The sequence below is a fragment of the Necator americanus genome, chromosome V (genome assembly GCF_031761385.1).
Source record: "Necator americanus strain Aroian chromosome V, whole genome shotgun sequence".
NCBI classification, from domain to species: Eukaryota; Metazoa; Nematoda; class Chromadorea; order Rhabditida; family Ancylostomatidae; genus Necator; species Necator americanus.
The window spans coordinates 16586497-16603540 of record NC_087375.1 but is presented as its reverse complement, the minus strand read 5'-3'; the positions used below and the strand labels follow the sequence as shown (position 1 = coordinate 16603540).

The 17044-nt window shown below is 42.7% G+C and overlaps 6 protein-coding genes across 7 annotated transcripts; 3 read left to right on the top strand and 3 right to left on the bottom strand.

Moving 5' to 3' along the window:
- Positions 1–811: 811 nt before the first annotated feature.
- On the top strand, positions 812–2428 carry RB195_014095 (uncharacterized protein; the record flags this gene model as incomplete). Its single annotated transcript, XM_013440304.2, has 1 exon — positions 812–2428. One exon carries the CDS (start codon positions 812–814, stop codon positions 2426–2428), a length of 1617 nt encoding a protein of 538 aa, XP_013295758.2.
- Positions 2429–2573: 145 nt separating this feature from the next.
- Positions 2574–2849, top strand: RB195_014094 (uncharacterized protein; the record flags this gene model as incomplete). Its single annotated transcript, XM_064204209.1, has 1 exon — positions 2574–2849. One exon carries the CDS (start codon positions 2574–2576, stop codon positions 2847–2849), a length of 276 nt encoding a protein of 91 aa, XP_064060090.1.
- Positions 2850–3273: 424 nt separating this feature from the next.
- On the top strand, positions 3274–4131 carry RB195_014093 (uncharacterized protein; the record flags this gene model as incomplete). Its single annotated transcript, XM_064204208.1, has 1 exon — positions 3274–4131. One exon carries the CDS (start codon positions 3274–3276, stop codon positions 4129–4131), a length of 858 nt encoding a protein of 285 aa, XP_064060089.1.
- Positions 4132–5595: 1464 nt separating this feature from the next.
- On the bottom strand, positions 5596–8418 carry RB195_014092 (uncharacterized protein; the record flags this gene model as incomplete). 2 transcript variants are annotated; one of them, XM_064204206.1, is made up of 8 exons in its annotated part: positions 5596–5702; positions 5759–5844; positions 6399–6478; positions 6950–7045; positions 7172–7277; positions 7613–7720; positions 7871–7986; positions 8392–8418. In XM_064204206.1, 8 exons carry the CDS (start codon positions 8416–8418, stop codon positions 5596–5598), a joined length of 726 nt encoding a protein of 241 aa, XP_064060087.1. The 2 variants fall into 2 exon arrangements, with proteins under 2 accessions (XP_064060087.1, XP_064060088.1); XM_064204207.1 differs by lacking the exons at positions 6950–7045; positions 7172–7277; positions 7613–7720; positions 7871–7986; positions 8392–8418 and having other exon boundaries at positions 6399–6508.
- Positions 8415–8732, bottom strand: RB195_014091 (uncharacterized protein; the record flags this gene model as incomplete). The annotated part of the gene is made up of 1 exon (XM_064204205.1): positions 8415–8732. The coding sequence occupies one exon, from the start codon at positions 8730–8732 to the stop codon at positions 8415–8417; it is 318 nt and encodes a 105-aa protein (XP_064060086.1).
- Positions 8733–9565: 833 nt separating this feature from the next.
- Positions 9566–9880, bottom strand: RB195_014090 (uncharacterized protein; the record flags this gene model as incomplete). Its single annotated transcript, XM_064204204.1, has 1 exon — positions 9566–9880. One exon carries the CDS (start codon positions 9878–9880, stop codon positions 9566–9568), a length of 315 nt encoding a protein of 104 aa, XP_064060085.1.
- Between the last annotated feature and the right edge of the window lie 7164 nt (positions 9881–17044).

Here is a 17044-nt window from a genome sequence, read left to right as displayed (position 1 = left end):
TCCATCTGCCGCCGAGAACCACTTAACCATCTAGCCATGGCTGGCCCCTCTATTGATCCATCTTATGTCGTGTATATTTGTGCGTGCCGTGTCGTGTATTGATGTGTTAAGGATAAACCCTATTCGTAAAACCCTTTTAACCGCATTGCATCCTAGGAAATATATTGGGGCGTGGGGTCAAGGGGGCAGCCCTGAAGCCCCCAAAGGGGGAATTGGGGCAGAGGGAGGGGACGCTCGGATCGAGCCCGCAGGGTTCGGAGGGGCTAGGCTGCCTTCCGGTGGCTAGCCCAGCGCAAGGCCCCTCCGGATCCGGGCAGTCGGCCCTGGGTCCCCCCACCGATGCCCGCTGCTCCTTCTCGGAGCGGACCCAGGGCACGACACCTATCTTCCGGCCGAGGAAGCAGCACAATTGCGAACGCGAAAACAAGCAGAAGAGGCCCTCAAGACAAGCCATCAATACACCGAACGGTTCTGGAAATTGTGGAGCCAACAATATTTGACCAGCTTACGAGAATCACACAGACTCCAGATCGACAATCGACGAGGTGCTGACAAAATTCCATCCGTAGGGAAAGTGGTGCTCATATCTGAAGCAGTGATGCTTCGGAACACATGGAAAATGGGATGAATCACAAAGCTCCTCCCGTCCCGCAACAACATCGTACGAGAGGTTGAGTTACGACTCCCCAGTGGTCGTACCATTCGTCGCCCGGTCAATTTAATTGTTCCGCTTGAACTCGAGGATTACCCCAATGAACGTGACACTAAATCCATCCCCGATCTCCGTGAAGATAGCAGTAGCAATAGCTGGATGGAGAATGAAGAAGAGGCCGAATCAGGACCGCGTTACAATCCCCGACCTCGATCCAACAATCGCTCTCCTCTTCTCACCACGGCACATCTGACAAGAACTACTGTCATCAGCGTACTCTTCCTGATGACGCTCATCTTACTACCAACGATATCCACCACTACGGCGGACAAACCTACGACACCCATGGCTTTTGGACAACTACAATGTATTCCAGGAGGTATACGCCTAATCTCCCAAAACGTACGTCGCTACGAGATCTGTGCGGTAGATTACTGCCAAGTAAAAGAGCATCCTGATTCGAATAAAACCCTGCTCTTTCCACCAGAGGTGACGCTACACGAACATCACGTTCAGTGGAAGATTTCTGACGGAATTAGCCTTACCATACTGGACACCGTCTGCCAACCTGTGTCATTCTGCGATAATATCCGATGTTGGTTTTGCACGGCTCATCTTTTTAATCCAGAATGTTCGCCCCACACAACAATAGTCGTCACAGCTCTTCTTCTGTACATTACAATTGCTGCGTTCTATCTATTGTGTTACGTCCCAATTGTAATCGGGAAACCATGTCGAATCATCACCAAGGCTTTGATCTGCTGCTTATGGTACACAGGACGACTAACGCGACAGACATGGATCAGATGGAGACATCGACGCCGTCGACAGCGACAAGATGTTGACGCCTTGCTGAGAGTGCCCCTAATCGCTTTACTATCACTATCCCTCCTTAGTCCGTCAGAAACATGCCATAATATCGACATATTTCCACAGCGAACTACTATCTGTGTCTCCTCCTCAACTGGAACAAAAACATGCGCTTTCGAAATTACAGAAGTCTTCAAACTCAACAGCTTTCATCAAGACGCGTGCATTCGTCTTCTCCACAACCAGACATTGGTCAAGGAGTTACGTCTACAGTGGAAAGGACTTCACCTAAAATGTGTGAAAGAAGATATCCTCTTCACACGCAGCACCGTTCAGAAGGTAATCGATTCTGAACGTTGTGCACATTCCGGAACATGTCGAAGAGAAAAGTGTACAACAATAAATGCATCCGCGATGATCCCAGAACTAGATGAAGGCAACAAATACCCCGGACTTACTCGGTGTGTGGAGAGTTGCGGTGGTCCAGGTTGTGGCTGTTTCTATTTTAGCAGTGGCTGCCTCTTCTATCGCATCTTCCACATGCCCACAGATGAGAAGATCTACGAAGTCTTCAAGTGTCGGCAATGGGAAAGAACCTTTCGCTTGGAAATGACAACCATTTCCGGACGACGGACTACGACGCACGAACTCACACTTCGACCCACAATACCGTTACAAATCCATGGCATGATCATAACTCTAGGCGCAGTTACTATGCCACCAACGCCGGATCTCCACTCTACCTTCATCAGCGATGGATCCTCCCTCGCAATCTGGAGACACGACGTTGCATCCAACCTTATCTGCGATTCTGAAGAAGCCGCTCGCTCACTGAATTGTTCTGTACGTACCAGCTGTGTATGTGACCCAGCGGAAAGCAAAATCAGTTGTATCTGTGACGACATCAACATCACGGATATACTCGCTAAGGAAGTCGAGAATCGGCTTCCAGCTCGTCGCACATGAATGACCTTCCAACCAGACGAGACAGACGCCACGACCGTTTCCGCAATAATTCCATCCTTTACCACTGCTGAAATTTTAGTACATCTCAAGGGAAAATTTGACAAGACAGTCACGCAAACAACGGATTCTGTTTGCAAAGTCGAAAATGCAATTTTACGGGGATGTTACAACTGCCCACAAGCAGCAAGAGCCAACATCTCTTGCATTACCCTCGGGAAGAACACGATGGCAACAATCCAATGTAATCACCAGTACTTTACTGTTTCCTACAGCCGAGAGGGTGCTCATTCTACGTTACTCTTGCGCTTTACAACCGGAAGAGTCCGACAAATGTGCAACGTTTCATGTGGCTCCACCAACACGACCTTCGAGCTCACAGGGATCCTCCAATGGACACGAACAATCCAAGAATCTGCCATGAGGGTGATCAACGGAGAGAGTACAGTGTACGATGAGATAGTCTTCCCCGATTTTTTCCATATCATAGATGTAATGATGTCATGGTATAAGACGATTCTCATCGTGGCTGTGTGTTTCATCCTCGCTCTGGTGGTAGGATACATCATTCTGTGGACATGTGGACTCACTATCTTCCTAGGAATCTTACGCACAATCATCAAACTACCCCTTAAGTTTGTAACCATCCTCATCTCGATTACGAAAGTCATCTTCACCATAGTTTGCCACGCATGCCCTCACCACTCTCCAAAGAAACAGCTTTGATTGTACACACTGCATGCTCTACGTTGCACGCTATTTCTCTTTGCAGATGCCAGTAGACATTGCTATCGTTATGTACAGTATTTAGAACCAGGAAGAAGCACTCTGAAAGCAGCACGACATCTATGTATGCTGGCAAGACCACGACTCAGCCGAAGAAAATCACTGCGCCAACGAAGCCGGCAACTACCACTGCGATTTCCACAATCTGTACCAAACCAGTTCCCAGCCGTAAGAGCACACCAGCTTCGGTAGACAGCACAAGGAAACGATCATGCGACATCACGTCAGACGACAGTGCCGAAAACACGATGGTAAAGAAATCGCGTTTCGGGACGCTTTTGAAGGACCTCCTTCAGCAAGCCAGCAAAATGCTTCTGCAGGCCGCTTCAAAGGTAGAACAATTCGCACCCGCAACAGTCTCGTCCTCAGAGGCACTAAAACGCATAGAACCGCTAGAGAAGCAAGTGAAGAAACATCATCAGCAAACGACGACACAGCTTCAAGAAATACGAGAGGCCACATCTGAAATCCAGCAGATCACACCAATGCTAAAGCTGATCGCTCAGAAAAAGGCACTGATTGACGGAAAGGTTCAAAAGATGGCCACCACTTCCAATGTCAGAGAAGGAAACCTGGCTCACGGGATTCGCTTGGACGACATCGAGAACGAAATCAAGAAGCTCCATGAAGGAATCGTCTTACCGGATGTGCAAAAGCTGTCATTTGACATCAATATGATGCACGGACGCTTCGACACACTAGAACGACACCTACTGCTTCCACCACCGACAACTGCGCCGCTGACAGAACGACACGCAAGAGAGGACCGCTACAAAGACTTGACAGGAGTACACGACGACCGCTACGACAATGTACGACGGTCACGAGATCATCACCACGACGACTCGAGACGTGGTCGAGAAGTTCACCCAGAAGATGTCATGCGAGGAAAGGACGATCGCGATCTGAGTCGACACTGAAGAAGAGCCCTCATTATCTTGTGAAGTGATCTCATTATCTTCTCGATCTATGTATGTGTCCATTTCTAGGGCGAGGAGTATAGAGGAAACCTCTACTCTATCCTCTCTTTCTTTTCATTTATTCATACCGGCCAAGACTCATCTTTAAGCTCAGTTTCGTTATCGTATGGCTGATCAGACTGCCTTAATGTTAAACAATACTTATCACCAGTTCACCAAATGTCAGCTCGCTCCTCCTCATCGGAGCAACATAAATAGTGGTGCTCACTGTACGTACGATCATTTTTCCATTTTGTCTTGCCTTTGAATCTATTTCATTATGTAAACCTCTGTTGTATTGCATTACAATTGTACCTGCGTTTAATTACGCAAGTTTGAGGTAAACGTTGGTGCCTACTGGTCGTTGAGCACTCTCATACACAAGTCCCGCGTGGCAACTGAACAACCATATCCAATAGACGTCATCATGGGTCCCATGGCGTCCAGTTGGTGCGCCATGGTCAGAAAACGGGAAAATGGTTCAGACGGGTCCTACTGCGCCGCGCCATAAGGCCATTTTCCCACCGCAATTGCTCCAAATGGAAGAAGAAGTAGAAGTAAACAAAACTTCAAGAAGTAAACAAAACGTTGTGAACCATGGCCATGAAAGCTGCTTTGTGGCGTTTCCCCCCCTAGGTGCTGAACCGCATTCTACTTCCACTGCAGTCCCATCAGGTTTCCAACATCCTTTCTTCAAGGGTTGGCAAACGAATGAAACCGGCTGCTCAAATAGTAGCTAACAGTCCACATGATTTGGCGCAGAATGTTATCTTTACAGTACGATGATAACGTTCATGTCATTTCATTTTACATTATTCTGCACTAATCGATGAGAAGAAAGAGAAGAAAAATTCATGCTTCGAATTATATTTCCAAATTTTTACGTTACGGAAATGAAGGAATATATGTAGGTGTAAAGTCAAGTCCGAATACTCTCAAAATGTAGTGCTGACGAATTTAGAATGAGGATTATGAAGTCATCACTTAAATTCAAGATCATTTCGGGAATGCTTGAATTTCTGAAGAAGGGAAAGAATAAAAGAAGCGTGGTTAAAAAAAAATTAGTTTTTCGGAAAATTCCACTACTTTAATTAATTCCTGTTGATTAGTGAAGAGGGACGAGGCGTGCACCAGAATAAATCTGAAGTCCGGTCTTAGCCTGACGTTCAGACTGGTATATATAACGTTTGTTCCGTTTTGTTCTGGTTGGGGGAGAAGGGTAGAGATCATGGATTTGTTCTGAATGTACTACTACATTTTACTTCATTTATATACAGGTTTATCGATTTTTTTTTGACTATGCTACACTTTGTGAAAAATAAAGCGAATTCAACTTAAATGAGATTACAAACAAAGGAAAGGGCTGTGAGATTCTGATCCAGCATAAGAAAGTGCTTTACACTTCTCGTCCAGACTCGACTGATCTTATTTCTTCCTATAGTAGTGAGTCAAGTCGTGCCAGAAGCATGCTTTCATGTTCTCAAAGCGATCGAAGCAAGGAACATAGGACATATCTAACTGCTTTGGCTTTCCTATAAAACATTATTTTACTTTGATTAACGTTGGATTTTCTGGGCAAGAAACGAACCTAGTCGCTGATCACAGAATGTAAGACATTTCATGCCTGCCAATGTTGTGGTTACACCGTTGCGAGCACAGCACTCAGAGTGATCTCTGAAATCACAACATAATAACGTGTTAAACACATTGTACATCAAATATCGAGGCTACATTTGTACCAAGAGCAACGATACTGTACTGTTATTACTTCTGCTTGAATTTTGACAATTCTAACAATGCGGGCATTTCGTGCATTTCGTTGTCTCATGTTAGAATTGGACGAATCTACCAAAGGCAGTTTGGCACTTTGCTTGTCAGGTGGATAAGCGCGCATCAGTTCAAGGATTTAAGAAGAGTTCGAAGAAAGTTAACAGCCGTTTCTTAGCGCATGTTGTCGAAGGAAAATACATCCGATAGAATAACATGCGACCAATTAAAAAAACAGTTAACTCAATGGCGGCAATACCATTGAGTTAACTATTGGTTGGCATTCTAGTATGATCTACTTGTAGATCGTATGCATTCAGGCTTATGGAACAAAGCATGGTCTTATTCATTCACAACGGTACGGAAAGCTAACGCACTTCCACGACATTTCGTTAATGTTAGAAATGTTCGTAATCATTTCACCTCATAAGTCAAAAATTTCTTATTTGGTTATTACTCACCTTCCCTGAGCGGCACAGAACTGCATCTCCTTCATCGCTTCCAGAGGACACGGGTCTTGTTTGAAATACATTGCAGTCAACTGTAAAGCAGCTGCTTCTGAAGGCACCATACCACGAAATCAGGGTGTTAGAACTTCTTCACGAAAAGATGTTAAAGGTGTAGGCTAAGAATATATGTGCCATCACGCTCCATTCTCTCTAATTATCCAGAAAAACGGAGTGGGAGTACGCGCCGCATCTGCCACGAACGGGAGCTACAGTGCCGCAGTCCACTGATTGTCTGCTAGCAGACCTAGCACGTTGTTAGTTGTCTCGCACGGGCATTTGGTGCAACAAGTCTGTTTCCCATGCCGCATTTTTTACGGGAGAATTGAGCCATAGTCATGAACTAGATGCTTAAGCCTATCTATAACTAGGGAGGCTCCAACACTCAATTTTGTTGTATGCTGCTTTCAAAGCGTGCGGTAGGGGGTCTAATTACTACTATTACTAATAATTTACAGCGTTAGTATCAGTATTGTAGTGGTCACGTTATGGTATATTTAACTAACCGATTGTTTTGTGTACGTTCTGAAGTTGCACTTGGCGAGGCAAGCATCGGGAAGTTGTCTATCCATGCAGCATTCCAGGAATGCACGGTTAGGGTCCTTAAGATTTATCAATATATTGGATTCTTGGATCTTTTGGATTGCTATCATTTTACATATTCAAAATGACTTCTCTATAAGTAAATAGCTGTCGTATTAACTCTAAAAGCTTATCTGTGGACCCACAATTGGCTCGGTCCTCCGCCTGTTTTCGGCTACTGAAGATGACACCATTTCTAGTTCCTCGCTTTCTGTTAGCGGCTCATTACGGAGACGTTTGCCCATTCGAAGTCTAGAAGCCTAACAATTACCGTGTTACACATACAGTAGGGTCTGAATGTGCTCAACGAGATGATTGCAGTAGACCTTGTGCGATCTTAACATGACAACTTCAGGGGATATCTTTCACTCTCACAGAACTACAACCCATTTCTTCCTTGTTACGTTGGATGTTAGAAATAAGGCCACTGATAGAAATGTGAAATGCGTGCATACACCAGTCCACGATATTGTCGTTAACGTTTTTATCGTTGCTAATGACAATTGCTATGTTCACAACGTTAGTGTTCCTTTTTGAAAACACAAATCTATAAATACAAAATTGTAGAACTATTAATCCTATTTTACCTCTGCCTTAGAACCTCCCTGTCCTGCTCTATGCTATCCTCTTCTTCAAAATGAGCTCGTGAGCGAGACCGTATAGGTTGAAAGCTCTTCGATCCGCGCACTCGAGCTCTGAATAGCTTCTGTATGTACTAAGTACTTCTGTCAGTTTCGTTATAAAAAAAATTAGAACATTTGCGGAGATGACACCGGAATAGAACTATTGCGAGTGAAGAAAATGTTGTTCATGAAAAAAGCACAAAATCTAAAAATCAGCAATACCTATAGCAGCCGTAAGTTCCACAGGAGTATCCTCGTGCTGCGCATTGACACGGCTGTGCTGGAGGCGCATAGGAAGCGCAGTAAGGCTGGTATCCGCATACACCGCTCACGGCACACTAAATTTTGCAGGGAAAATTCAATTTTAAATTAAATTTTTACTTTCGCTTCTACATAACCGAGTAAACAGTGGACTTAGCAGAGAAATCTAGTCAGTATTGTTTATTTCATAATTATTTCAAGTATAAGTTGTAGCTTATAATCTAAAAAAAACTGACTTTTCTGGAAGAAATTTGAATAAGTTTGCATAGGTTGTAGAGAAGTATTCACTCTCTGTGCCCTTCTTCTTCAGAATGCGCTAATGGCAAAGGCTTTTTCACATCTTCTATTCGGTCTCTGCATACCTTTTCTCCATCTTTCCAAAAAAATTTTTTTTATTTCATTGGTACCAACCAAAAATCAACAATACAATACTTCATGAATGAAATATACATATGTTAAATAAATATGATGATTTGACTTACTTGACTTAATCGGCGGGCTGATATCATCGCCTGCCGCGATTACCTGCAACTTCGCCGAGGTGTGCTGTCCTTGAACACAGCTCTGCCCAACATTCTCGATTATACCATGTACTGCGAAACCTTATGTCTCGCCTGAAGTGAACACGTCGAGTGTCTTCAGGTTCTCTTTCGACCCTTTCAGTCCGGAACTTCCATTTTCGACCAAGTGGCCTCTTCCAGCCCAAACCCGACAAACTCCTCAGAACTCGTTGAACAAGGCAATCTGCTGGTTTCCTTAATATATGACCAAAAAAACGAAGACGATTCTCTGTAGCCACTTTCGATGGCGGCGGTGTTGACATCTCCCACGTGTCATCCACTGGTACACCACTTCGAGTTCCGCATAAATGTCTTCATTGTGGCTAAAAGTAGCCAAAGGGCCGTATAAGCAGCTCTCTTTCCGTGCAATTATTCCTTTCCATCATCATAGACATAGACTGTGCCGTCCAAGTCTTCGATCCGTACATAAAGACGCGGATAGGTAGACTTGCAGCCTGACTTCTTTGGTGACGGGGGTAGACTACAAACATTTCCCTAAGGAGGTGAAAGCAAAAATGGTTTATTCGCATCTTTGGGGCAGGAAACCAACTTGATTGTCGCGTGTTGCTTTTTCGTTTAATAAGTCGTTCCAGAATAATCAGCTCCAAAACCTTTCACACACAACTCGCATTAAAGAGATTCCTCGATAGTCCCTAGAGTTCGTGACGGTTAACTTCTTGTGGAGGGGAATTATGATAGCGTGTCTCCACGAATCAGGTATCCTTCCGTCTATACATATTTAACAGATGATCTTTGTCATTTCATGAATACCAGGCACAGGAAGATATTTTAGATTTTAGCATTTCTGCGCTAATTCTGTCGTCTTCACCAGATTTCCCATTTTTCTTCTTTTGGATACAGACCAGAACTTCCGACTCGCTCGGTGGTTCCTGTTAACTGCATATGTTGCTCTACGAACACCTCGAGTTCAGCAGGTGATGATGCTTGGCGGTTCAGCAAATTTTTCGAAAACAGCAAAGTGATCCCTCCAAATTTACTGAGTTGCTTCACCGACAGCCGTTCCATTGTCAGTGTTAAGGAGAGGAGAACATCTTTTCACCTCGCCGCTACACTGTTAGAGTAAATTGTATTCTTGTTATTCTTGTTCTTCTTCGCTCTTGACGTCTACTCGTTTCCGGTCTTTTTGCAGCTGGCGATGCAGCCGAAGTATGTGTGGCTTTTGTTTCCGCAGATGCAAAAGCATTTCGTGGCAATAGAACCGGAAGTGTTTCCCTTGCAGCATTCCGGAGGCAAATTGTGAACGAATCCGCATCGCTGAGCTTCTTCCTCCTCCGTATTCCAACATGAATAGACAAATGTTGGCAAATTTCGTTCTGCATTCTTCGTCTTTCAGACCTGCCACGGCGAATTGTTGAATAGGAAGTCCTCGGTTTCTGTTGTCGAGCTGCATTTTGAAGCTGAGAAGAACTAGACTGTGGTCAGAGTTGAAGGCAAAGTTCCAACCAGCTCTATATTTTCGAATATTCGACAGAGGAATGTTTCTCGTCAGAACGTTATCGAGCTAAAGTTTAAGAGTCCTCATCTTCCGCCTGCGCTGCTCTTCAGGCTTTCAAAAGGTTGACCCCTGCCACGTGAGCTGGTGGTGTCGATGATTCCTATTGAACGCAGAAGACGTGCGCTCCGCTGGATAACACATCGGTTTCATCATAGAAAGCGTCCTCGTTGTTTGCTTTAGCGGTCCACGTAGGTCCTTGGGCACTTACGATCCAGAGTTTGTATCCATCGTGATCCCGCAGTCGTACTAAGGCGCATCCTGAGAAAGCAAATTCCACCACTAGGTTCTTGTAGTCGTTTCTCACAGATATCATGCAGACTCCAACCTTCTTTTCATCCGCATCGCCACAGTAGATGGTGCAATCTCGGACACTAATGACGGGCTCTGATGCGTGCTTCCTGCAGTGCAGCAAACGGCACACGGAGATATCCCAGAAATGTACACAAGATGGCTTATTGAAGTTCACTCGACAATGTACGACAGTTCACTGTGGCGGAACGGATAATTGTTGCCAAAGATTCCATGGTTCCTCCAGGCAGATGACCTTTTAGGATATGGGGCTTTGGCAATGTGCTAGACGATAGCACCCTTTTGCAGTCTTGGGAATCTTTCGCCATATAACAGTACAGGTTATATAGCTCGTTCCTTACCAATGCGTACACTGGAACGAATGATTGTGTTTAGTTAAAACAAGCTTGCCACGTGTCGGTAGCAATCAGACTAGTATACCCTCGTATATCTGGCGTATACGTAAATATGATAACAGTAGGAAAATAATAAATATTAATAAAAAATTTTGAACTCCTAAAAAGAAATTGATAACCATCATTACCAGCAACATGTATCTTTCTTTAATGGGTAAAGACTCGATGACCTTCTTCCAGAAAGAGAAAAATTGCAATGACATAAGTCGTTGAGTGCATTTTTAAGGGATGTTTCGAAAGTCTTTTTCGCGCAGATGCTGCTCCAGGGCCCGAAGCAGATGATAGTCGGAAACAACATACTTGAACTGTTCCAGAAATCTCTCAAAACGAACCAACGTAAACATTTAGAATCAAAAGTGGGAAAAAAGATATGCAAAGACCCAATGGCTTGGTGATTATGCAATCTGAAATATAAACTCCTTTTTCTCTTTAGCTCGATAAAATTTGACTAAAAAATCTCATCTATTAAGATAATCATGGTAGATTCACAAAGATGTGCATGGAATCCTGATGTTTATTCCTGCAAAATTCTCAGAAATAAGCTGAACACCACAGAGAAACATATTTTCCTTTTTCGAAACGTCATTGGAAACATGCGGCTCCGTTCATTGTTTCATTTAAGTTTTGTCCGTTGATCAAAGTAAAAGGTCGAAGAGCAAAAACTCAATTATAAGGGGTGCATGTTTCATTTCTTATTTTATTATTGTGTATAGTTCAATACTCTTATATAAGTGAACTATCTTAACCTCCGACCTGACATTGACCTTCAAACAATTTTATAGCGGTTCAACCTGGAGCAGTTGATTAATGGGACAGTGAAGTAGGAGTACTTATCAAATGTAAATTGAGTTCTTTGCGATTATTGTTCTTTGTAGCAAAGGAACAAAGAGGAGTTCTTATGGGAATGATTTCTTATGGGTTCCAAAACTTCCACCTTTGTTCGTGTGCGACAGAAAGGGAAAAAGTGGCTTTGAAAACTTCTACACGATTGAAAACATTCACATTGCTTGAGTTTTCCATCAAAAGATGCCTCCGTTTCCACTTACAAACTAGTTTCCCTCGCTTTCGTTCGTATTTTTCCTAGTTCTTGTTCTCCTATCCATCGGAGTTATTAGTGTCATGGCAGTAAATTGCGCTTTCATCGGAATGTTCTAGGAAGTGATGGAAACGAGCATAAAGAAGCAGTTCTTTTTCGTCAAAAGCAGTAGAACAAGGATGAACCATAGAAAATTTTCATAGTGAATAAATCTGTAGTTTAGGAATTCTGAATGGACAACAACATCAACCTTGACGTTCTCCGTAGGAAAAAGGGCACTAGGCAGGGATTATCGCCAACATTGACAATAGTAATACGACAAAATATATGCGTGAATCAGCGCAAATCGGTCAAAACTGGTTCCTGTGGAGGGTAGCAGCAATTTTTTAAAGCAAAAAATGTTTTGTCAATATAATTTTGTTTGAAAAGAGTACCTCAGCGTGTGAAAAGAGTGATGTCGCCAAACTGCGAATAAGGCGCACATTAATGGCACTCTTTAAGATGAATGTGTGACTTAGGCTTCAACAACGCTTAGAGAACTAGAAGCATAGCATCGAGGAAAATGCTTGGTTTGAATTTCAAATCTATAGACTATGAACTTTGCAATAATCAAGCCAAATTCGTCCCAATTTTCTGTTTTTGTCTTGAGAGACAGGTTAGAAAAAAGTAAAGGTCGAACTCTTAAAGCTGTGATCTGACACAATGTGTAAGGCAATTTTTCTCTAACATAATGGTTTATTTAATGAATGTGGGATCTGACTAGCTTGTCTTGATAATTAGAAGTATATAGTGACTAAATAAGATTTTGAGATCACCCGTAGTCCATTTCTTTTCACCTAGCCGAATAGGTCTTAAAGACGGATATTGTTCTCAGAACCACCGCCATGAAAAATGACAGCGGACAAAGACGACCAATTCTGACAATTACAAATGTCATTTGCTATTCTACCACTTCGATTGAATGAATATGTGAAGCTGCGTTCCGATTCTTCATGATCCTTCTCGAAAAATGTGAGTTGCTACCTGCAAGTTTACGTGGGAAAGGCTTTTGGAAATGATCTGTAGAGCAGATCAAATGAGTGAACGCTATTTGTGGTCACCTCTATATTTACGGTTTCCGCACACATTGTCGTGATCTCACAAATGGAAAATGAAGTAGTAATTATGAAAATTCACATAACCACGAAAATCTCATGAATCTCTGTCTTTTCTGAAGAAAACTGGCATGAAATTTTGTGGAAATTCTTCATATCTTCTTTGTTGCTTTTGTATACTGTCCAGAGTTCCAACAGTAATGTCGAAAAATTATTTTACGGTAAAGAGGTAAGAAACTTCCTTGAATTTAGAATCAAGTGCAGAACGCTTCCACAACAGGATGGATGCTATGTGTTGTAGAGGTGATGTGGGAACTCTGTGAAAAGTATAAAAGCGGCTTTGAAAAAATTGAGCCCATAATTTCTGTCAATTGTCTTCCTCAAGAAAAGAGATTAGTGAGATGTTAAAAGATATTAATTTAATGTTAAAAGACTAATTAGTTAGTTGTTACAAAGCCAAATCTAATTGGAACAGCCGTTTTAGTGGCTAAAGGTTGTCCTAGAAGCTCGCAATTAAAAAGGATTTTTGCTTGGATATACTGCAGGTGAATGCTACACGTAAACTCAAAAACACCGGTTACCAATTATTTCCTTGTGAATTTATCAAAATAGCACGCTGAGATAGTGCTTAAAAATCATGAGAATTAGAAATTCCTTGTAGTTGTTGCTCTGCTACACACATATGTACCTCATACGTGAGTGGGAGGAGAACTGCCAGTATGCAGAGGACCAGTACTTCAGTGACGATGCTCATCCTAAACTTTGCAATATTATCAAATGCAATCTTAGTTTTGAAGAAAAAACTGTCTTTTTGCATAGGAATATATTTGTGTGAAGAAGAAGATGGTATTTCATCACTGCACAAGTAGATACTTACAGATGAAAGAGGGAAGGGAAGAGAGAGAATGAAAGAGAAAGAAGTGGATGAGTGAAAACGGTAGTCTTTGCGTCATCTAGGGTGAACCTGCCTCGATTACGTAAACGTCGTGCCAAGCGCGAATAAATGAAAGGAAAATGCAGTGAAACAGTTCAAAACATCATGGGCGTGGTGAGAAAACCAGCCGATAGGAATTCTATGGGTTTCGTTTCATTCCTAAGCGTAAGCGCGCAGTAACGCAAGGTCATGAGGCGAGTGGGGACGCTGCCATGAGATGCCTTCATTGGAAAAAACAACGAGTAGAAAGACGTTCACACTTTGCGTACAGGGAAAAAGATGGCAGCAGGGAAAAAGTGCAAGGCTAATACTACAAAAAGTACATACATAAATTTGGAGGCAGGTTTGGAGGTTAATGACATCGTTCAGACGATTTGACGTACGGTAAGGATGACGATTCATCGAGATACATATTTAGAAGAACCATTGGTGGCCTTACTTACAGAAGGCCAATAGAAGAATAACTGCGTCTTGTTGCTAATCAAGAAAGAGACCTAGGATTGCTCAATAATCCGATAGGTCGCTATACAGAAAGATATCCGTCTGCAAACTCAGAAAAAACGTTACTTTTAAAAAAATTACAGCGTTATTAATAATGCTGTAATTGTCCTCTTTGTAATTGTCAGATATAATGAACTATAAATGTCTACAAAAAAGATGGCAAACTTCATAAACATCCGTCTAAAATAGTCCAGAAATTTGTGGATTTTGCCGCACCTTCTGTAGGTTTAGATGACGAGACACCTTTTCGTCAGTTACTGTCATATCGCAGTGCATCGAATGACAGACAACACGGCGTACTTTGACCAATCTAGCCAAATTGTCATCGTACATAGTACAATGTTAACCATATGTTCTGTGTACAGTCCTATGATCGAAAGTACAAGTAACAGCTATGACTAGGTCAACGTTCAATCCTTCTAGGTTATTCCTTTCTTCGTTGATATATGAAGAAATGAGTGATTCGTAGCTGCATTCGTCAATGAACGCTGGTTGCGCCAACAGCGTTGGATTCCTTCTGCTCGTCTGACGAGAACCCAAGATGTAACACCTAGCCTTATATTCTGATTGTCTGTGTAACGTTCTTACTACCAACTATACCTCTTTTAATATTATTTTTAACTGGCGGCGGCTACGAGCGTGGTGAAACCCTTGCCGGCACCACCCATCGCTGCAGTTTGCGACGGTCCCAACTCGGTTCTAACTGCACACAAATGCACCGCAACTACACTTGTGATTCATGTCGTTTTGACCCGGCTATAAATTAGAATAAATGAAAGGTTACAACAGTCACTGGATAGTCGTTCTCCATTAGTCGTTGTTTATATCCTACTTATCAATATACGCCGCTTTATCAAAATGTTTTTTTCCCTTCCGCACAGATGCAACTGATGGATTAGATTGGATAGTTCTGTCGGGACATTCTCACTTACAACGTAACACGAGTGTGCGCTTCCGCAGCAGCGGTGCGGTCTTCGAGGTTTTTCGCAGGTATCCTCGACGAGAAAAAACGACAGAACCAAGGAAGCGTTGTAGGCAAGAGATTAAAAACATTGCTGCTGCCCTAAAATCAAAAATGCGCTCGGTTGCTAACGTGTTAGTTAGGCTTTGTATGTTTGGATGCATAAAGTGTGTGTGTGTTTTTTTGGAGTTTTGTTGCGTATATGTGTATGTGTACATAATTACGCCTTCACTGATCATAGCGTCAGATCTCCCAGCTCCGCACTGAACGCCGTCATTCGATGCTTCCAGCAACTTCCCGTCTCGATTACACAGCAATTTCATACCTAGTTTTCATCTGAAGAGTGCAATCAACGTTAGTAATTTTATTTGATGAACGACGACTTTAAGAGGTTTTTTGGTCCTAGTCATTCTGGTCGTACTAGTCCCAAGCAATTGTAGTACAACAAAAAGCCATGGACAGTCAAGGAAAATCACACAGCATCATTAATTACAAAAACCTGTGTCAATTCGTGGGACGTCGCGCTCAGATTTTACCTGTAAATTGGCATATAATACTACAGTATATACACCAGGGATACAACCACACTGAATGTACTGACTTTGACAAACCGAACTGCGACTGTACAGTGCACAGATGAGCTTGCGCAGGGGCAGATCAGAAACGTCACAAATGTTCAAATTTTGAGAGAATCAGAAGCGCCCTGCTGCTGAGGGACTATGTTAACATCGGATGCTAAAACTACGGGAGAAACCCCCGACTAACAGGTACGGCAACGAATAAATAATATAATAACGTGATGCGAACAGAGACTTTCAACGAGGGGAGAGATGTGTAGTGAGGGGACGCAAAACCGCCTCCACTGGAAATCAGAAATCTTAGGAGCACCCAAATGCTTCAGTTTACCCCAAGGAAGCAATTTCTTGCACTCATACGAGTGACGGGACCCATGTTACATGCTTTCATTTATACTTCCGTTGTAAAGAGTTGTCTTTTCGGAGGGACTACGCACTGGGTGGACGTGAGGCCTCCGCCTCCTGGATTTGTTGAAAGATACTGCTTTATTGGTGCTACTCTTGGAGACTACGTTCTAACCCTTACCTATTCGTACTAAAATAGTTATTGTTGTTTGTTATATTGTTAATACTTACTGATGAGAAGAACTCAATATTAAAAATTTCCACGAACCTTACCCTAAAATAAAGAGATCGTCAATCGTATAAAAATACAATGTTTCCGTTGCAGAATGGTAGAAGACGGCTTAGAGGGTACAAACGGGGCCGAAGGAGCCACGTATACTATACAGCATCGACAAGCGGGAAAGTGCTATCCAGCGCGGATCCAGAAGGAAAAAATGAAAGGAGAAGCGATTAGAAGCTTTTTCGAGGAGAGGTGCTTGGAACAGGCCGCTGAAAACGTGCAAGCAACAGATAGGCAAAATTTCTCATGTTACAAGCAATAAACACTGCGGAACTAGACATCCTTACCATTCATGAGGAGTCGTGATATTCCTGATGCGACAGGAAATCCAAAACACATCAATCAAGTGTATGATTGTTGTTTTACAGTTATATGTGCCTTGTAGCCTAATTTTCTTTCAAATCTTTCGTACTGTGCCCAGCGATGGAACAAATGACGATTAGTTGTTTTAGTTTCCCTTGAAACAGTTCCCAACGTGAATTTGCTGCCACAAAAAAATCATTCCGAGATTTTCAAATCGGCAGTGATGGACTTGCCAATAACTGTCGTTAAAACATTGAAGCGATTCTGGATTTTGTTGTGTTTTGTGCAGTTTTGTGGCTCCGCGACGAAAACTTCGAAGAACTACA